At 35.3% G+C, this 22,963-nt stretch overlaps 1 protein-coding gene across 1 annotated transcript in view; it reads right to left on the bottom strand.

The window, feature by feature from the left end:
- The window catches only part of LOC150099051 (neuron navigator 2-like), a 636,174-nt gene that overhangs the window by 385,952 nt on the left and 227,259 nt on the right, over positions 1-22,963 (bottom strand). The window contains exons 12-13 of the mRNA XM_090405801.1: positions 22,520-22,558; positions 3,290-4,817 (exon numbers count right to left, since the gene is read on the bottom strand). Coding sequence (XP_090261927.1) covers positions 3,290-4,817; positions 22,520-22,558 — 1,567 coding nt within the window. The remainder of the gene's footprint in view (positions 1-3,289; positions 4,818-22,519; positions 22,559-22,963) is intronic.

Below are 22,963 nucleotides of genomic sequence, written 5' to 3'. Positions count from 1 at the left end.
TAAATGAGAAAAAGATTCTCGAAAAAATTACACAATACCGTACTTGCGTAGATTTCCACCAAAGACAAATTATAATATTATCAAGGCAGGATTTAATTTAATTTTTTTTTTGCACAAGTTTCGGCGCATTTTTCTCATTTATAAATATAATTTGACGTCATTTAGATATAATATTAAGATAATTTATGAATGCTTTATATCTATAATATGAAATTGTAATAAATATATTGGTAACTATTAAAATTATTAAAAAAAAAAAAAAAAAAAACACTATTTTAAAGAAGCCTTGTCTCGTAATCACCCACGCTACTTCTGAATACATATGACACTAATAAATAATCAGTAAAAATACTCTAATGTGAATGTAATAAATCTGTCAGGTACCACTGTTCTTGGAGGTGAATCTCACCATGGATCGAGCGGTACCTTTATGCATGTGTTTTCATATCACCTAACAGTTGCTGATCAATATCGTAGCATTTTACTAGCTTTTTTAAAAGAAAATTAAATGTTATTGTCTATTGCATGATGCTTTTACTAAGCAAAAAAATGTCACGATGCATTCTTATTCCTTTCAAGAAATGGCAATTTAATTACTTTTTTCTTTACCCAATAGGGCTCATTACACAAATTTCACTCTCATAACTAATCGGTCAGTTCTTGTCCTTATTAACTTTCCGTAAGAAGACAAACTCATCTGTGGTAACAACATGAACTTTACAAATTACTTCTTTATGTAATAGTTTAGAATAGAAACGAGTGCACTTTACTAGTAAACAAAATTATTGAAGTATTGCATATTGTATTTTTTTTTCAATCCATGATACACATCAAAACCTCATTTTGCAAATTTATCTTCAACAGTAAAACATCATTTCATCTTTGTAAGTTTTTCATTTACAAGGGACCTTGAGAAGCAGCATCCGTTTATTTTTTTTTACCACCGACAGCCCCGAGAGAATCAAGTTCATTGCCAACTTGGCAATCCTGTATTGTAGGTGTTTTCCTTGAGTCCACATCATTTGCTTCAAGTACAATACATAATTAATGAATAAATTAATCTTTTAATTGCCGTCTCCTTGGGAAAGAACACTTAGCTTAATTTATATATATCCCTATTGCTTCCCTTACTAACGACTTGCCTGGATTCTTAATTTTAATGAAATTTATTCGTAAGAAATTTCACCATGAGCAAAAGTATCCTTTTTTGTGGGATATCTTATATTTGTTCGGGCTGAAGAAAAAGTATGTCACTACCTAAGAAGAAACACTGGTACCAGCCTAGGTAGTCGTGTGTAAACAGACAAATACAAGAAATCAAACAGCAACATTCATTTTGACGGCAAAATCATTTAGTTGCCAGTTTTTTTTATGCATAAGAAATTACATAAAACCTACATACTGATAAATGCACATAAACTATCGATTTCCTTCTGTTAGAAACGGAAAGACAATATCGAAACAGCTAAGGATATGATTATTAGGAAGCAGAATCATCATCATAACTTAATTGTTAGCCAAATACAAATAAGATAAATCTTAGTTTTGTATTTTCATATGTTCATGTAACTATCTCTTCAGCCTTCAAGGAAAAATAACACATATATCCATGATTACATAAATGGTAATATCAGACCAGCAAAAGGGTGAGATGCTGTCCATTACTTGGTTATTACCTTTAAAAGTTGTTGCAATCATAATTTCAAATCATCAATATAAAAGACAGCTGAACCGCATGCTGCATACAGATGGTGCGTTAAATCGACTAGTCAAACTGTTAATCGTTATTTATAGCATCACTATTCATATTTTTCTCCAGATATTACATTATATGATTTTATCATAGAATGTTGTTGCTAGTTTAGGGAGTATTTATTAATGATAAGCCAGAACGTATGAAAGTCTAAATAAGTTATTACTACTGTCACAAAGTATGGCGAGTCTAGTCCCTGGAGGTTTCACTTGTAAAAATTTACGATTATGTATTTATTATATATGATCCTAATCAGTCGATTTCAATACCAATGAATTCTTATTCACACTCCGTATCCTTTAACAGGGTGTTGGCAGCGTGATTTAGCTATTTAAATCGAACTGGAAATTACACATTAAGAAAGATAAAATTTAAAAAAAAAAAAAAAACATTCAAGACTACTATATTTATTTAATTTTTTCCATTTCCTTCAACTTTTTATCCTTTTTGTTGAAAATTTGATGTATGACATTTGTCGATGGCTTTTTTTTTTTAATGGGTTCCCAGCAATGCATTTAATTTTAATGTGCAAAGCCACGCCACAGGTATTGGTGTGGCTTTGCACATTAAAAATCTACTTTTAACACCTCCCCTCTTTCTTAAAAAAAAAAAAAGATTCCTCTCCTCACATATGGACTAATAATATATATATGTAAGATTTAAAATATTATATCTTCAAAAAATCTGATTCTTGTTTTAGTCTAAGTTGTATCCGCTATTATCGTTTTGGTTTAATACATTGTGGAAAAAAAAAAAAAAAAGAAAAAAAAAGTTAAATCCACACGTAGAAGTACAGAGCTTTACTTGAATAAAATTAGGACCATAATTCAAAGTTTCTCAACAAAATATCCATGTAAATGTGTACAAAAAGGTGAAATTTCAATGAAAATTAGAGAAGATAAACACAAAAAAACATAAGAACTAAAACATAGGCATTGATAAAAATTTCTTTCGGTGGTGGGGTAATTTTTTAAAAATGCGATACATCATGTAAGGCACTTTTTTAAAAGTGCATTTTACAAATGCTGAAAAGAATCTCGTTTTATTTGCTTTTATGTCGGCTGGATAATTTTAACACCTTCAAATTTAAAGGATCATTTCTAATGTGAAACACGGAGTATCTATCTCCTGTATTTTGGGGCAGTTATTCTTTACAATATATTATAAGCATGCTGTTGTCCGCAAAGATTTACAAATATCAGAACATTTAAATGTAATTAAATTTTTTTCAAAATGATTTAAAGATTTTCAGATAACTCGTTCCTCACTTAGAAACTAGAGATTTCATAAAATTATTTATTGCACAATATATTAAGAACAAAATTACTCGTTTTGAGTATTGTGTTTATAAAATTGAAAGCAAGCCTAAATATTAAGTGGGGGGAAAGAACAACCGACTCATTTGCAACTCTGGTCAAAATTATTTAAACATTAAGAGGGGGGGGGGGAATTCAATACTCCGAGCACTTATTGAATTTACCTAAACAATGATCACTAATTGAACACATGCAGTTATTAGGAAATTATTCTACTTACTTGAGCATGTATGCTGGATGTAGCTGAGGACAAGGACTCCATGCTTTCTGCTTCGGTTAATAAACCAGCACTACAATGACGAGCGGCTGGAGCAGAAGCGACAGACGTTCCGCAACTGGGACTGTGCCGAAGCCATGAATAAGGACTCGGAACAGATGACACCACAGTGGAGGAACTTTGATCTAGGGTGACGTAATTATCACAGTCGCTGGATTTTAAAGGAGCTGATAGACGAGGTCCATAGGAAGAACGAGAGGTGGTGTGTATCCCAGGTAATAACACGTAATCAGACATAGGAGTAGGTGATCCGTTAAGCATAGAGCGGCTTCCATACACTCGTTCCTTTAGGCCTATGGTGGGTGAAGTCATGAAATATTGCTTCGGGGGGCATTTACGTCCTAGAGAACTGTATTCACTATCTGAATGAGGTGCGTTAGTTGTCATGTACAGATCATGCACCGTAGTTTGCGTATTAGCACACACTTTAACCTTCCCTTTTCTTTCCAGAGTTCCCTTTCCGTTGCTGCTACCCGCAGTAGGCGGTCCTGAGCTTCCGCCGATAGACGGCGCAGTAGATACTGCGGATCGTGATGAGGCCGATATTTGAACATGAGGTCGTTGCATGTCTGGATTATCCTTCGGATCGCAGTCTCTAGAGTCGCTACCTTTTCCTGACTCGGAGTGTTTATCGAGAGGAGGTTTTTTGCTTCCCGCAGCTGTAGACACCTTACAACTAGTAGTTTTGCCGCTGCCATTAGAAACAACGCTCGATGTGCTGGGAGGACGTTTGGAAGAAGCGTGGACTGGGTTAGTTGCTGTAGCAACGGCTGTTCGAGAGCTTTGTCCTTTCCTTGACTCGCCATTGCCGCGAGCTACTTGAGTAGAGAGAGACTCGCAACTGCCTTTGCCTGATTTAGGGCTGTTACTTCTGGCACTTCTCAGGCTCTTATCACTGATATTGTCAACCTCGTTCACGGCCCGGTGCCTGCTGTCCTCTGGCTTCGATCCGATCGTTCTGTGTTTGGATTTGTGAGGTTCGATGTGTTTTTCCACGTTCCCATGGACCGCACCTTTTTTACCTGAGGGGACGACATCCACCTTGCTGTTCTTCTTATCTTTAGATTTTCCACTTTCACTCTCTTTCCCTTTCTCGTGCGTTGACCTCGAGTGATGGTCGTGCTGTTGCTGCAGGTATTTCTTCCAGGCGCTCGACGATATGTGATGAAACGCACTCGACTCCGTCTGCATAGAGCTGTCAGTTTTCTTCACGTTACTGGATGATCTCCCCCCGGAAATCTTGCTACTTCCTCCTTGAGTTTCGCATCCAATCGCCGTTATCTTCCGGTTGCCGTTACGCTCCCCGCCAGCGGCTAGCGACAACTTCGGCGTGATGGTCCGTGGTGTTCGTTTCAGACTTCCGTACACATTAGTATCGGAACTGAGGGAGGATCCCGTAAGGTTGTCATCTGTGCTAAGCTCTGCAAATGTATCACTGATACCACTGCTGATTGAGCTACTGTCGTCGAAGCTATAAAATATAAAAAGTTAACATTTCGAAGCATTAATAAATTTTAAAGCAAATATTGTAATTGCATTGTTCAAACTTACTTGAAAACAAACATTTATGTTATATAATAGAAATGGTCTGTGAAGACTTTTAGTTGTAATTCACTTCATCGGTCAGAAAGGTCAATCACTTCTTTCTATTTGATATTATAATCTTTATTATCTCTGATATTTTAAATGAAAGTCGAAACTTTAAAAAATGGATCAATCATTTGCTCTTTTGATAAAGCATAGCAATACTTCAATGAGTATGTACTGTCCATTTATGAGGATGAACATAATTATTTCGCCTGTTCCAAAATTAAATGCACAAACAAAATTTAGGCGGTGGGTCATTTCCATTGCTTAATGAAACTCAGTTTAATCATTAGTGAAATTTTCGGGCTGATCTAATCCTTGGTTCACCCATAGTATTAATGCATTGTCATTACAACCAACCTTTTGTGGGTGGGGAGTTTTTGAGAGAGAAAAACACTATTTCTGTTTCATTGTTCATTTAATTTTTGAATGACCAAAATCCAAGTAATTTAGGATTCTGGATTTAGAACCACTGAGCTGGATGTGCCAGTGATGCAACTACCTGTCTAGTGGGCTACTTACAACACGATTATTGGAATTGAATGATCCCTTTCACGTATTGAAGGCTTGTAGTGCTGTTTATTGGAGATGTAACCAACAAGAAGTGAACTCCATGCTTGCAAACAAACACGAGATCACGCTATGTCCTCCAAGTCATAAAACACACCGCTAAAGCGATGTGATTACATTATCATTTCTGTGCCAGTATTCCGCATGAATTTTAGGAGAAAAAAAATTAATAAATATTACATGAATCTAATTTAGTTTCCAAACTGATTTCATGAGATTTGTCTAAACAGCGAAGAGAAAAACAACTAAAATATAGGACTAAGAAAAAAATATTTTGGGGCCAAATTTTTCCAATAAAAGCCGGCTCAATCCGAATCCGAAATGAACTAAAGCGTACCTGCTGAATGTCCTTTGTTATCTCTGCCATGAACTGAACTCCCACCTGACGGGAAGTAAAGAATATTATGGAAGTGGCGATGTTGCAAACTGAGCGAAGAAGATCCCTCAATTTGCAAGTTGAAATTCCCTCAACTTCCTTATCGCAAACTATAAAGTAGTTGAGGTGCATTGTGAATTACGATAATTAAAGATCTAAAAATATACAATAAATCGAAGATTAATAATTGCATTATGTTCTGAAAGATAAGCATCAGTCTTTGTGTTTATAGGCTAAACAATTAAATATTAATTCTTCATTTCAATAATAATTTTAAATGCCTCTTTACAATTTACATTATAAGAACTTCAGCTTCCATAATATAGAATAAATTGGACTGTTCGAAATTTCCATATACATCCGTAGCAAATATCTGAAAACATTACAGGTTATTTAATAAAAGTTGGCAACCAATAATAAATTATTAATCTGAATTTATAACAATATGTAAACATAATGAATATTACGATAAAGGTTAAAAAATGTTGTAAATCTGAACTGCTTTTTGCATTTATTCTGGTGACAAGGAACGTTTGGAGGCGCGTGAAATGTGATTTGTATAGGTTGTATCATTGTTATGAAATGTCATCTGAAGAAGTTCCACTCAGTTCCAAGACGTTCCACTCAACAACATGTCTCGCATCTTGAGTCGCATGTTTCAAGATTGCCCTGCACAAGTGAATGGTTTGTTTGACTGGATAGAAAGTTACAGAAGTTAATGAATGCAAGAGATGAAATGTTAAATGTGTATGATCTACATATAGTTGGCATTTGTGGTTTCAAGGTTATTATTTCAAGATTAAAGGATAATTTGTGTGTTCAAAGTCACTATCTCTTGAAGACATCACACTAACCTTGAAACCCCTATCGTATTACATATGCCTTGTAATAAACAGTTCAGTGACTCTACGGCATTTTTCATTCAGTCACAGACTTCAAAAGATTCTTGATACTGTGATGGCACATAAGAAGAATTTACGGACTTCGAACAAGTGATCATACGATGCCATGTCAGTGACCTGTCCATTCGTAACACTGATAAAAACTGCATCACTAAAAGTCAGCTGTAGACGACGTTATCAACTAAAGGGAACTGGAGGGTGCCATCTCAGCCAACAAACTCAGAAGACCCAAAAAAACTATACCAAGGGATAGTTCGAAGAAGCAGAATGAAAATCTGAGCAGTCCGATGTGCCAAGAATTCAGAGTACAGCTGTTCAGGTTAGTAGTTGGACACCATGTGGAGCTACACAGTCTTGATTTCTGTGGGAGGAATATGCAGATACGGTAATCCAAACATCAACCATGGCAGTGAACATCGCAAACCACACCAGTGTAACGTGACTGGTCCGTATAATGTTAGTAGTTCATGATGTGAAGTGAGGAATCGCCCTATACACCCTTTTCCAGTCGGATATCGCTGTTCGGAATTATTAAGGCTCAAGTCGCTTCATTTAGACTATTAAGATTAAAGACTATGCATCTGTTAAATGCATGTTTTTGCTGGACAGTTGCCTGTTTTGCAGACTGAAACACCTCAGTTTTCTGAAGAAACTGAAGAGCCCTTGTAGAGGTTCTTTGCGTTTTAGGCGGGACTCAAATCCCAGATCTTTCCTACTAAACAGGATCAGATTGAGCTATTTCCATCAAATGAAGGGGTGTGGGTGTGCAAGATCCCTGGGAAACGTCTTATGTCGAATGTTTATTCCCAATTGTGAAGATAGGATATAATGCTCTATCTCCTGATCTGATTCGGCCTTTTAATTGTAGTGCATGGATGGATGGCCGACAGATTATGCAGTATCTGAATAATGCAATACTTTAGAATGCACAGTAGTTTTTTTTTTTTTTTTTTTTTTTTTTTTTTTTTTTTTTTTTTTTTTTTTACAGAACAGACTCATGTCTTCATTTCTCGACACGACAAAGCCCATATTCTACTGTGGTCCTGACTGAGGAACGTGTAAAAATATATGACTAACCTGCACAGAGTTCCAATCTCGTCTGGTCTGCATCCGATGAACACCAGACTGGTCATCATACTGTAAGAAGATTATCCATCACAAGGTGATGGAAAGTATATTAGATAATGTAATCGGGGCCTTAGAATGGTCATACGCCATTTGGATATGCGTGTGTATTTATCAGGTGATCACGTCAAATAATAAAGAACGTTTTAGTGTTTCCAGGTCCATTAATAGTTTAGGAACAGCAGTAGTCTAGGCAAAGCTCCAGTAAAAGCGTAGTGAATGCATCTATCCTATTCATATAAAACCAAAATAAATAAATAAAATAGCAAGTAACTATGGTCCCTGTTCTCTTCGCGACCTATTCTAAAATAAAGGAGCAACCTAATCAACGTAAACAGTTTTCATTACATATCTACAGTATAATAAATGATCAATATGAATTTGTTCGTCTGAATCCATAGAATTCCTTATGCATTTCATCGTGCACCTCTAGGCGACTGCTATGGAAAGTTTCAGAAATTCTCGAGTCTTTACATTATCAGGGTATTTGACAAGTCTAGCATAGCTTTTCCAAGCATGCGCTCACCATGTAGTCCTTTTTCCTGCCTTTTGGAATTAGGTCACTTAATTAGGTGATTAAGAGAGAAACAATTAGTTTCTCTCTTAATCACCACATCGAAGCACGGAGTAAGGAACGAAAAAATTTCCTTACTATCGCAAGAACACACTTTTTTAGAAGCCACACGACTTTGGTCTTGCATAGGTCCACAGAGTTTTCAAGACCAATCGACCCTGGAAAGCGACGCAAGCATCAGGATATTTATTGAATTATGCGTTCTAACAATAAAAACGCAATCTGTGAAGGCAAAAAGCACGATTGCATAATTTGACAATACTTAAAATCTGATGGCAGCTCTTCTCAGGAACCGGGTTGAAATCCGGCACATGAGCAGATTGCGTCGAATTATGAAAATGGAAAATTCATCCGTGAATGGAAATCAAAGTTATTTTGAAAGCAAGAACAAAGGCGTCAACTTTTGTATACCACCACACACACTCGAAATATTCAAATTACTTATCTAAGAAGCAAACTAATTCAGGTTAAAAAAAAAAAAAAAAAACATTATGACAATATTGCATTACCGAACTTTGTTCGTAAAGAATTTAAATTTAGAGTAAAGCACTGCAAATTAATTGTAAAAAATTTCAAGCAACAAAAATCGAATACCTAAGAAAATTTTAAAAATTTATAAATTGTTTTATTTTATAATGCAAGTAGCATTAAATCTTACTAACACTGTATGAATTTTGAAAAGTAAAGAAACAGATTTCGAATTGCATCATATTGAGTAAGAGTTACCTATTAGATAGTCACATATGAACTTAACACATTTTATGTCCAATAAACAAGAAAATTTTCGTTAAAATAACAACATTTAACCCAATGTTTCTTCTTTATATGTGAATAAATGTTTATAGAGTGATATAGTGAATTCATCTAATAGATAACATTGTCTTACAGAACGCAGCTTCATTTTGTTCAACTTCAATTTATTGTTGTCAGCTGAACTCGCAGTCAGTGTGACTGCATTACCCCCCGGTTCTTACTGTGTGAAATGCTCTGATGCTCTCTCCTTCTCTCTCTCCCGAAGAGATGATGAAAAGATTACATTATGAAGAATAAGAACAAATCTCATTTTTGGATTAGCATTAACCGCTTTTGAAAACAACCGTATTTATCCCCCCCCCCCTCCCCCCAGCCTCTAGACTTTCCATCTCTCCATACTAGTTAGTATTTGTTTGGAAGCGAATACGAAAAAGCCGCCGATTTCTTACTCTTTACAGCTAATAAACTGCGTTTAGGATAAATATCACTTACAAGAAGCAGGAGGAAACAATTAAAAATTCAATAGATAGTGATATTGGCAGTTTTAAATAATTCAGAAGGCTAGACATACATGTGGGTTGTTTAAAATGGAACAGGAAAAATAAACAAAACAGAATATATATATATATACGAGTTTACTAATTATATGAAGAGCCAAAGGCTTCAATTCGGCGACATCCCTTATCCCTTAACTTAAATATACGAGTTTATATATAGAAACACGTCAGAATCTACTCTATAGATATAAAATGATAAGCCTTTTTATGAGACGTTTTTTGTCAAGTTATTTGAAACTCGACACTCAGGGTAGCCCCTGAGTGTCGAGTCTTCAAAATTCGAATCATCAGAATTCAAGGAGAACCAGACTACCAGTCCGGAACTCGGGGGGTTGGGCGCCGTAGGAGCCAGGGGGGCGTATCCTCCCTAGTAGGGAAATAATTATTCAGTAGAAGAATTCTTTAAAAAGGCGTCGATTCAACAATTTTACTAAGTTCAGTTGCGAAGCATAAATGTGATTACATTAGACCCAGTAAATTTTAGAGCATTAAGAGGATGATAACAATAAAAGGAGATTATAATAACATTAAGTTGCAATAAACTCATCAGTGGAAAAGTATTCGTGAACTGCATTTCTATCGAATTACCAGACTCATCCAACTAAGAAACTAATCCTTATAAACCATCTGAAATTACAAATGCATTTTTAATTCCACTTGTTTTGCATCGCTTGCATTCAAATTTTTGTTGCTTTAAATCTTTCGTGCCTGAATATTCAATGCATCGCTGTAAATTAAATAACTCGGAGTTATCATTTTTATGATAGCTACCAATTTATGGAAATTATTTTTTGTCACTCTAAATCCACGACGTTTCTCACTTCATCACGTCTCACGCAAAACGTTTCAACGGACGTCTGACTGCCCGTTCATAATTAAGTTTGAGACTTAGACGATTTTAATTTGCGTGGAAACGTATGCGGTTTTAATATATTCCATTATCAGATGAGTTGATGCATCTGAATGCGTGCTTCGTTCACACTATCACACTGGAAGCATGCAGTGCTGGAGGAAGGACTCGTTGCATGCAAGTGACGACTGCTGATGTGTTGATGGTTGATTCTTTGAGTTCAACACCCGTTTTATGTAACAAGCATTTAAATTTATAGCAGGTACTTAAATATAATTACTGCAATATCAATTTAAATAAAAACAATTTTACTCGCAATATTAAATTGTAGAAACGAAAATGCGCGCTTTTCAATAATTACTGCGGCTTTCGTCCATAATTTAGCAATGTCCGTTATGACGTGCCAAAAAAATTTGACAAAATATTTTAATTACTTGAACCTGTCCATTTCACTCTAAAATGTTAAATAATCCTGGAGCAAAGAATGATGCTTTTCTTTAGTTCCCCCCACCCTTTTAAATGAAAATTTTCAATCGCATCTATGCAATTAGTATTGAGTTAGTTGTATTGAACTCGATCAAGTTTTATATCATTTGCATTTTGATGTGTATTTAAAAATCGCTATTTTTAAACAATTAATAAAAAGTTACTTGCTTAATTACTTTTATCATATTCTCAAAAATCAACAGTTATGTAGTCACAAGAAATTAGGTTCTATAAACCAGCCTTCATAATTAAACGGCTACAATGGTTGCAAAAGGTTATCTGTTAGAATGCGGACTTCATTATTGGTTAAGCGAAAACAAGCAAGTCTGTTGAATACGACCTTATTACGAATATATTTCATTTAATCTGACCCACTAAAGGTTGTAAAACCCTTCGGCATATATAGCACTGTCTCGCTAGCACACTGTGTGTGCGAACATCATTATTTAGAAAGACCTCGCTGGGCGCCTTGAGGCTGCGCTATGGAGGTGCTGGGTGAGGTATGAGAAAATCGTATTTAATCACGTGGTCTAAGATTTTTTTTATTTTTACTTTTTTTGAATCGAGCATAAAACCTCACTTTCCGGAGAGTGAAATCTATCGTCTCATACGAGCCTAGTCGAAATGTGTCTGTGTGAATGTGGAACTGACTTATTCAAATTTTGATCTAGGGTCTGTGGGAGGATGAGAGGCAATTTCCACTGCGAAACCATTCTGCTTATTAGAAGCCCAAGTAAGATGACTCGAAAAAGTTCCATGTTTGGTCTCCTAGACTGGTTAATTCTCAACGTATCCGTGATACTAATGCATTACGTTCAAGTTTGCAGTCTTTAGGTTCTTAGGATGGCTATCATTAACGGCTACTAGCAATCGACCTACAAAAATTGAGTGGCTTTTGCTTGTTTTATCTCTTTCTCTCATATATCATGATCAGTCCTTATTCATCCACTGCTGGACGATGATATCTCCCATATTTTTCCACATTGCTCTGTCTCTGACCCATAAGCTCCAGTAGTTTCCCATTAAATAATGTAGTTCATCTCTCCACCTTGTTGATGGTCTGTCACGTCTTCTTGAATCTTCTTGTACTTGCCGTTCTGTACAAAATTTTGTCCTGTGGTTGTCTCCTGTTTTGCGAGGTGTCCTGCCCATCTCCATTTTTTTTAATTGTTTATTCCTTCAACGATGTCCTTTAATCCTATTTTTTTCCCTGATTATATATATGAGAGAGAGAACTCCGTAATTTGATGGGTATCGACAACAATGTCCTTTACAGTTAGAAAGATCTGGAATCGAATCTCGTTTACCATGCGAAGAATCTTAATCAAGGTTTTTCATCTAAAGGTGGGTTAGCCAGGCTTCATAAGGGGGTGGAGGAGTTTTTTCTCCAGGAAAACTGGCAAGAAGAACACATGCAATTTACAGACATAGTATTGACAGTCCTACAGGTTTATAACAAACCAAGTTCTTTGGCCATGATAGGCTGTTGAGACTAACACGAAAGGGAAGATGTGATGCATGTAGGTATTCATTTTTTTATGGTCATTGAAAACCCTAATATTCTTCGCATCGTTGACGAGGTTCGAATCGAGGTCCATCCTTCCCGTTATTCAAGAGTCAATTAGGACTAAAAGAGTTCCGCCTACTAAGTTTATCGAATAATAATAATAAAAGAGTATTAGAGAAATGCCGTATTTTTTGCATCCATATTTCTCTCTCTCTCATCTGAACATTATACGAAAGAAACGAAATAGATGTTGCAAATAATGGAAACAATGAAGTTCATTTATACGCTTCGTTGTGGTTCGCCTTGAATTTAGACCTAATGTAGGAACAATTGAAAGGAAAAGTAAAAACAATAGGCAAAGGGAAAATATTAAGTAATAGAAACATCACTAGGAAGTATCAGTTTGTGTATTATTTTTTTATTTGTGCATCAGTTACGCATTATATTATTAAGAACTTGCGTAAATAATCCAGCCACATTTTTGATTTACCTCTGCTGGTTTTGCAATGAGAGGATGGGCTAAGCATTACGGAATGTCACAAATGTGTATTATGCATGCTTTCAGGTGAATCTTACTTAAGGTGGGTTTATAAAGCGTATGTTTGGGGGGGGGGGGGAGAGTACACATTTTATCATTCATGTGTTGAACAATTGAGGAAATGTATTCGAGGTAACAAGAAGTCTCTTCCTAACTTCTTGTTGAAGTTAAAGATTTTCCTGAAATGAAATATAAAGAACAAATAGTTAATTGTGAATGTTCTCTAAACTGTCCTAGAGGCAGTTACATGAAATGCGTTTTTCTTTGTGAATGGGACAGCAAAGCCTTACACGGTAAAAAGCGGTGGCCAGTTACAGAAATCCTCATTCTAGGTTGTTATTAGATGTGACATCTCCAAGGGCTCATCGAAAGAGGGCATTGCAGTTCATCAACTACGCTACTTAATCCTCGAACGACAATCTATCCAACGCCACTATCCATCATCAATGCCGTTTACTGCGACTAATAGCTTTTTTTTTTTTTTTTTTTTTTTTTTGTAAATACGCGTGTGTTACTCTTTGCCTGTATGTGGGATGAAAAACCAAAGTTTCCTGGAGGGGGAGAGAGAGAGAGAGAGAGAGAGAGAGAGCAAATGGCCAATTCCGAAAATTATTCGCAAAAATATTCTCTAGTAGTTTCAAATAATTTTTTGCCATTATTTCATGTAATATTTGAGTTAACGAAATGATCACCTAAGACAAGAATAATTAATATAAAAAGAAGGTGTTGAATATCTTTGCTACAAGCCTTGTCTTTCAGATGCCAAGTGCTAAGAAAGTATGTCAGCGGGTGGGACATAAGAAAATGAACTGTAGAGGAATGACTGGGTGGAACAAAACGACCACAACCAAAACAGAAGTATGGATTGACTGCAAAAAGCAATATCTTTTTAAGCAATAAAACATTGCGATTTCGAAAGCACAGTTACATGCTCAATAAATTTGAAAACAGGTTGGAACACACGCTTGAGGAATGATTTCTTTACTTTTAGTTTCTTGAGAATGTTACTGCGACGACAGAAGAGCAAGTCAAAGATTTCACCAGGATATAAAAGAAATGGAAAGAAACCACACCACAAACACTGCAACATCAACATAACAGTAATTAACGTGGATAAAAGGATTTCTGGTGTTTAAATTATTGATATCTAAAGAAGGGAAACTGCTAGTGCATACCGCGTAAGAAAAAGGACCGCAACAAGGTAATTTAAAGAAAATGAACAAGATTTTCTTAAAAAGAGATTAGGGATAACATATAATTATTCACTTCTATATAACCGTTTAATTAACTTTATTCATAATGTAATAATGCTTATGCGGGTATTGAATTAAATTATAAATAGAAAATAAAGGAACACTCGTTTCAGTTTGGAGCCCTGTGTTATATGTAATAATGCATTAATACGTCCAAATCGAAATAAGTAATTTACTAAATTAGTAACATGATCATCCATCTTACTCAATCATGCGTCAATATTTGAATGAATCCTTCAGACTATATAGTAGATACCTTTGAAAACGGAAATTTTAACTTTAAAATGATATCCATGAATAAATCCTCGGGAGATAATGCACGTACAATGCTGTGCCCTGCAAATTATGAGACTGGAGGCATTTGGACATCACTCCTTAAACCTTCCCCTTGTCAGAGAATCTCCATCTTTCACAGTTTAGGAAAACAAAGGTGAACATTAAGATTGCTTCTCCAAACCAGCGATGGGATACACTTACCAAAGATGCACGAACTCATTGGAATGGTACAGGAAGGATCGTTGTTTGACCCAGCGATTTCTTTTCACGGAAGCTGACCGCTACATCAGTGGTGGTGTTCAGTATAATGTAACCACATTAATATAACCAAATCATGGTATCTTGGGAATTCCCGGATAAAAAGAGGCGATAAACCATACTGTTGTGCATTAGCATAAAAAAAAACATCGTGATATAATCATCATTATGCTAATATGTGAATTACCATATTAGAATCATTGTGCTAAAGTGTAATTTTCTTCATCTCTTCCAACCATTGTATTCTGGGGAAATTACAAGCATTTAATGGAAATGGCTTTAAGGTGGGTGTTTGCATTGTTTGACGAGGACAGTTAAAATTTTTAATCGCCGTGAAACCAGCTGACTCTACCTTCAATCGAAAAGCCTTAAAGATTCTAAGCGTCATGGAATCTTAGTCTTTCCAGCTAATGGACAAATCGCCGCGAATTGTCAACTGCGACTCCGCTGATGTACATACTTGTATATGTGATTTCTTGGCACATACAAAAGGTGTGCAGAATATCATGATAGTCCAACATACTTAATTTTATTATTATGTCCTATTAACCTTCAAAATTGATATATTATTTAATATATATCTTTAATTTAATTGTTTCTTACTCTATCTTTTAAAGATAGAGTAAGAAATTGCATCAATGTGTTTATATATATTACAGATGGGATTCAGTTCGATTAAATAATCAATCCTCGCCTTCTTGTGTTGCGACCGTTAGTAGATACTGTATACCCATTTGCTACTTCACTTTCGTTGAAAAACGAGGGTGGACTAGCAAATGTGATTTAGTCGAAATACTTTCGGCCAGTAGGGCACTCAGTATTGGCTGAAATTACATATCATTCTGATAATATATGTAATAAATAACATCATAACATTATAATAAATAACATCATGTTATTATAACTACAATAATTATATTATTATAACTAATAAACTAATTACTGGCTTCGATATGTATGTTTTATGGAATAACTGATGTGCAATGCCTCTATCACGATTAAATCGTGTTAGAATAAGTATTACTAAATAGCACTGATAGTAGCTATAAATCTCTGAGTTGTCAGCGCGAAGATTGGTTGGGACAAGCAATGCTACTTACTATTAGCAAACAATTTTTGCACATAATAGAAAGAAAAATTGCAGTCTTTAGTGATTCTGTCGCTGTGAACTGCTACTACTGTTCAAAAGCTCTTATTCACTGTCCAAAAGATGTTCCTTACTCAATCGCGGAAGAGAATTCCCCTATCCTTATTGGCTCGTCATGACTACTCGTTCATAAATTACTGTTCCGGGGAAGGAGGACGATCTTTTACGACTGAAGATGGGGAATCCGTTGTATATTATGCACGCCATTCTGTGACAGAAAAGGCGGGGGGGGGGGGGGGGATCTGCAGAATAGAGTTACGTAATATATAGGTAAGTCGTATTTAATGTTAAGATAAGTATACACACACATATATATATATACACACACACACATATATATACATACATATACATATATATGTGTGTGTGTGTGTGTGTGTGTGTGTGTGTGTCTAGGACCACGCACACAGCGGAAAGATTCAAGACACACTCGCATGGAAATTTCAAAATAGAATATTATATTCACCTAAATATATCTCTTGGAAGATAGCTGCAAATTTTATGAAAACAGTGCATGTATTTTCTTTATTTAATACTAAGTATAATATGCGTTATCGAGGCGAGAAAGGTAACTGGCACCCAAAACATACGTTGCTGAGCGCCTATGCATGCCCCAGCGACAGTTGGCGAGCTAATGCCAGGTGTGAATCATAAGAAACACGTGGACTGGGTGTCGCCGCAAAACTAACAAAGAGCTAATGGGATCCTAACTGCCCGCTTTTGCCATATGCTCCAAGTACACATTAAAAGTCAGGCAGTAAAATGGCTAGTAGTAGGATTTGTTTAAAAAAAAAATGACACCAATATAATAGCTTCAGTTTTATGCTATTCTAGCACAAATTTGGACATTTTTAAAAGCGAATTCCCTCTCATGGTTAATTTTTTCACGTGATTGTTTTCTTATATTTAGTTATTAGATTTGCTAGCAACACTTTTGAAGTTTAAGAGTAAAATAATTAGACCGTCTTGAACCTTGCATATATTCGCATCATTTTTTTTTCACATCGAAATAAAATGAAAACTGCTGAAATCAATACAACGAAACTTTACCGAAAGTCTAATAATAATAATAAAAAAATAAAAAAATAAGAAAGAAAGAAAAGAAATCAAAATTTAACTTACCTACTACACCAACTGCTATCCAGATATTTGTTACGGTACATTTTTAACTTCGACATAAAATAACAGATATCATTTACTAAAGGAGAAAATAAAAGAGAAAGAAAACTAGAATAGAGAAAGAAAACGAAAACAAAAGAAACGAAAAGATATTTTGAAAAGCAAGACCTTTACCGCCCAAAATGGTACTCAAACAAACACACGCGAGTTAGTTTTGAGTGCGGATCCCGTGGACAAACTCAGAGATGCAGGGAACGAGAATATCGATTGTTGTCGGCGCAACCACCTGCTTTTTCGCAATGGGGGGAGGGAAGATAGACACAACCGAGGGACACGCGACATAGATATGCGCAAGCGCACACTAAATGCTTCATCGCATAAAAGCCGTTCTTAGATTTCAGCTGTTGGTCTCAAGATGATATTGATTCCGTTGCCCTCTTTTGGGAAATACAACACGAGGATATTTTGCACTCGGTTAACTACAGAGCCGACTGGATCCCCCGACCAGACCGCAGATTCAGTTTGATGCGTTTTTGCAAAAATGAAAAAAAAAAAAGTTGATAGCATATAAAAAGTTTCAAGTACAATGTTGGGGGGGGGGGGACTTTGAAACACGCGGGCAGCACATGCTCTGATGCATTTGTTAACAATCAACTGCTCTCACAATGAAGATTTAACACTTTTCACATGAGTGCTTTTTTCCTGTATGATTCATTATAATTTATCATAAAAATTTTATGTTTCTCTCTTTATAATCAAAACTTTCAAGATTCTTCATTATAAAAATTAAAATAGAAATTTGCACACATTGTCCTTTTAGTTTTCATTCCGATTTTCACACGGTAGTAATCAAATAGTATTATGTTTAAGAAATGACAATTTCTTTTTGAGAACTTAAAATGAGATGAACATGAAATACGATGTTTCTGTAGAATTAAAATGGCAAAACCGAATGAACAACTTGGGGAAGGGTTCTCCAAATTGTTTTTCCCAGTAGACTCACGTAAAAATTTGAGTTTTCGAGGAGAAAAAAACTTGCATCTCCAAATAGACCCTCTAACTCATCTTTTAACTCAAAGACCAGCCCAAGAAGCAGCGTCCGAGGCAAAATTTCAGGCTTGGGCTTTTAAATCGAAAGGTAATTACTAGGCTACGGCAAAGCTGTTTTATCAAAGAAAGACAATTTCTTTTTCTTCTTTTATTTATTTTTTATATATGACATTCATGAGGAAACCACAACAGCGAACCGTTGCGGTGTCATGTCGCTTTCAGGAATTTTTTTAAAAAAAAATAATCATCGAATGGCATATTATTATCACAAAGAAAACATAGGTGGCTGATAACCTGTAGGTTACCCACAGTGTCAGATTACACACTTATAAAATTGTTTCGCTTTTCGTTTCATGTTCTGAATTGAACATGAAACGAGTGAGTGTTACTTGAGCGATTGTTTCTACTCAGGGTGTTGTCAATCATTTTCATTATACAACTAAGAATGTGGCCTGTTTATGCCAAGAAGCATGAGCTTCTTTTCGTAAGCTAATGCTTCTATATAAAGTTATAATATTACACCATTTGGGAAACTGTCTGTAACACGTATTAACTGGATAAAATAAAAATTCTATCGATAAAAGAAAAGATCTACCGTGGTGGTTTATCGTGTGTATAGAGCTAAAGAACAAAATACGATATATGAACTGGAAAATGACAAACAAGAGGCCGGTCTAAAAATATTCACATAAGTTATGCAACCCGAAACCCTGCTGGTTGTTTAAACTCAGTAATAATTGTAAATTGACAGAATAATAATAATAATAATAATAATAATAATAATAGACAATTTGGGATCATTCAACATGCAAACGAATTGGTTTGGCCTACAACCAACGATCTAGTGATCCCGAAGGTGTTCTACTGATTGAAATCGGGATTCATGTAGGTCAGTGAAGTTTTTACATATTTTCTTCGAACAGCGCTGCAACAGATCCTACAGCAAGGATAGGGTGTACTTGCAAATAGTAGACATTTATCCTTTCACGAAGTACAAGCGAAGGTTATTCATACCAGGAGAAACCAATTCAAACTATTACGCTCTTAGTTTTACAGTTTGCTTTACGTCTCGTAAAACACCTTCAGTGTTGGAAGAAGAAAAATAATCGAAATTTGAATACATCCGAATGGTTAGATGCGTGCGTTACAATGGTATGTATATATATGTCTTATCCTGATTACTACGTAATCGGGATAAGACTATTGGGATATTCCCGATGAAATAATAAACAATTGAGGATAAGTTTCCCAAACTTTTGGAACAGAGAGATAATAATTTAAGTCAGATCAATAAAGTATGGCGTAAGCACTTTCTTTGAATAAATGTTCAAATTTATAATTGGTTATCCAGTGACCAGTGTTGTTAATTCTATACTTGTATTAACGAATCTTTCGATTTGTCGAAAATAAGACAAGTTGCAAGAACATGGAAAACACCCGATGGTAGCAGCAAAGGCGAAAGATGCAAAGTTTAGCTTAAGTATTTTTTGGCGGATAACATCGAAACATCTCATTAACTCCAGGTGTCCGTGAACCACTACTGTGGAGGAGAGATACTTGAGTTAATTCAGAACATGAAACGAAAAGCGAAAAACAATTTTACAAGTGTAATCTGACACTGTGGATAACCTACAAGTTATCAGCCACTTATGTTTTCTTTGTGATAATAATATGCCATTCGATTATTATTATTTTTTTTCTGTGATTCCCACCCACGAAAAGTTATGGTCTCTTTACATTATTAGCTATAGTATATTAGTTAATAATTTTTGTTATTAGCATTATTTTTACTATTTTAAAGCGTCTTCTGCTCTCTAATAAGTATGACGATGATGAAATTCATCTTCATTCTAAAACACGTTCACAAACATTCGTGCTCGTGGTAGGATTCGAACCCACGACCCCTAGTTGGAGAACGGAGACGACATCCACTTATCCAATCAGGCTGAAAACCTGATTGGACAAGTGGATGTCGTAAAACACTCCTCTTAATGAGTTCTATAATCACCGAAGCCAACATTCGATCCAGATCTACCTTACCCTAGATGATTTGCAATATTTAAGAGTAACAGTTATTTGTAAGCATTCCTTACTTTAGGAACCTCTCTCCTTAAATGATGGGAGCATTATGTATTAGGATACTCCTATCATACAAGCTTACAAGGGAATTAATACGCTATTCTTTGTAGCCTTTTAAAAGCTCTGAAGATTAGCCAGATTCCTTAATATATTTGTTATCTGTAGTAGCAAATGTTTTCTAGAACCTTTGTGCAGCATTGATAACCAACAGCTGTCGGTATTAGAGAGAGAGAGAGATGAAGGGAATGGAAAGAGGAAGAGAAAAAAAATGACAATACATGTTCTTCATTCGAATATTCTGAAGTGTTCAAAAATAAAGATCGTGGTTTACTGCAAGAAAATATATACAAACAAAAACTACTGGTTATTCTTTCATGCATGTACTTATATATACTGGTTTCCGAAACTGAAGAAAAAAATTTACATATAAAAAGATTAAAAAACATCGTACCTTCAAAATCATGCGAGGTGTAAATTACTTCGTTGTATGAGCGTTTAATGTAATATTGACTACGCATTCTCCTTATAAATAGGTTTAAAAAAAAACTTGCTCAGCTTCTACACACAGCATTGCAGTTAATCTCAAAGTAAAAGCTTTCAAAGCCCTGATCCGCTTATGAATAATTACCAAGCAACAGTAACTGAATGCTATCTGATGTTATCTACTTATTCCCAAGTGTCGTTTCAATCATTCGTTGAAAGGTTACTAAAACAGATATCTGTTTATTTTGAAGTAACAATTCTAACGCAATCTATGTTTCTTGGAATAATTTAGTTTTCAAACTCGTTAATGACCTCGTGATTTTTTTTTTTTTTTTCGTCTTCAGAAAACTAGTCGGCTCTTCCTCTTCCTGTAAACAGACAGATCGATCCGAAGTACACATGCAGTTGACATGAGTTATTCTTCCTGCAAACAGACAAATTGGTCTAGTATACACATGCTGCTGACAGAACGCACGAGCCTTCACGTTCTCGGCGATAACCGATTGTCATCCTTTAACAGAATGTAAAAACCTGGAATTTTTGAAAAGGAAATAATTCCAAAATCTGAGATACATCATTTGAAATAAGAAAAAGCCTCCTTTTTTTTTTCTTTTTTTTTTATACGATCTAACAGTATAAGCATGTGATTTGGGGGCTCAGAAGGTGCTTAAGAAAATTACTATTATAAGTTACACTTAACGCAGACCAGAAAATCAAGTCATCGGTATACTTCAATCATCGATCTACACATACACTAAAACAATGATAGACAATACTGATCCCTGAATGTTTGAATTGAGAAGGGCAGAGTACTATGCTAAACATTCAACTATCCCTCTCATTGAATACAATATCATTAATTGGTCAGTCGTCCAAAGCGTATTGAGATGAAGGTTGTTAGAAAATAAACTAGACTTGAAACCATTATCCCAAAACTTCAGAGAATGGGATGTTTATTGTGGCGATTCGTGACGTCATGAATACAATTTGGGCCGGTTGGTTTAAACTGCTCCAGAACAACTCTAGTATATCTGATAACTGCACGCGTTTTCTTACCAGTTTTCTTATTTTGCAGGAAGGAAACGCCAAATTTCACATTAGAAAAATCCTGCAGCTTCTCATGAAACGGGCTAATTTACCCTCGCTTGAAAAGCCTCAAAAAGGTTCCTTACAGCCAAGTCCTTGAAACCTCGCACAGAGGTTTCAGGGACTTGGCTTTCATTGTCCTTTTAAATTCAGAATGCTGTAAATGTCTTCCAAAAACTTTTAGAAGCAATTATGTCAGATAATCTGAAAGGATCACAGCTCTTCAGTGATTTTCAAACATTATTTTTACGTAACACACTGCTATTATTACTGCTACCCCATCCTGTTAATTTTTATATTAGCAATTTCAAGTTGTACAGCTATAATCTTTCAACTTTGGGATTCGTGCAATTTTTAATGCATGAATCCCTGCACTTGCTGTTATTACCTAACAGCAAATGCGCTTTAGAATTCCTTTAAGAAGAATGAAAGATTCTTCATCCAGTACATCTCAGAATTAAATTACTATAGGTTTGTACATGATCTATTCACAAACGAGGTTTTTTTTTCTTGTTTTGGAAACCATTATATACTGCTCTTTACATAATACACATTGTCTAATACTGTGGGAACAAAACCAAACAAATTATAACTTACCCTAACCTGTGCAGTGGTCTTGGGGAACTACATTTAGTCCTAGCAGGACAGGAAAAAATAAAAACAAAATAAGGTAAGGGATTGAGGGAACAACCAAATATGGTGTTATGGTGCAATTAAAACATTCTACTAAGTGCATTACAGAGGTAAAATAAAACAACTTTCAAATGAACATAAAGTTAAAACAATAATCGTGACAAAATCAAAAAATCTCACTCATGTTTTTCTGACTTCAATTAAAACTAATAAATAATATACTAACAAACCAAGAGGGAACATTTGGTAGTTTTAAAAACGGAAAATCAGCGGGTAAAGACATTCAAGTATCAATTTTTGTAAATGTTCAATTATATCAAAAGCACTTTAAAAAATACAGGCGAAATCAATCACATAAATGATTAAAAATGATATCTAGAACTACGTTAATGGCTGTACATTTATTAA

Source organism: Typopeltis vanoorti, chromosome 15 (genome assembly GCF_054136105.1).
Source record: "Typopeltis vanoorti isolate ZY-2024b chromosome 15, IOZ_Tvanoo_1.0, whole genome shotgun sequence".
Lineage (NCBI taxonomy): Eukaryota > Metazoa > Arthropoda > Arachnida > Uropygi > Thelyphonidae > Typopeltis > Typopeltis vanoorti.
The sequence above is the reverse complement of the archived record's forward strand: the minus strand, read 5'-3'. Positions and strand labels throughout refer to the sequence as shown.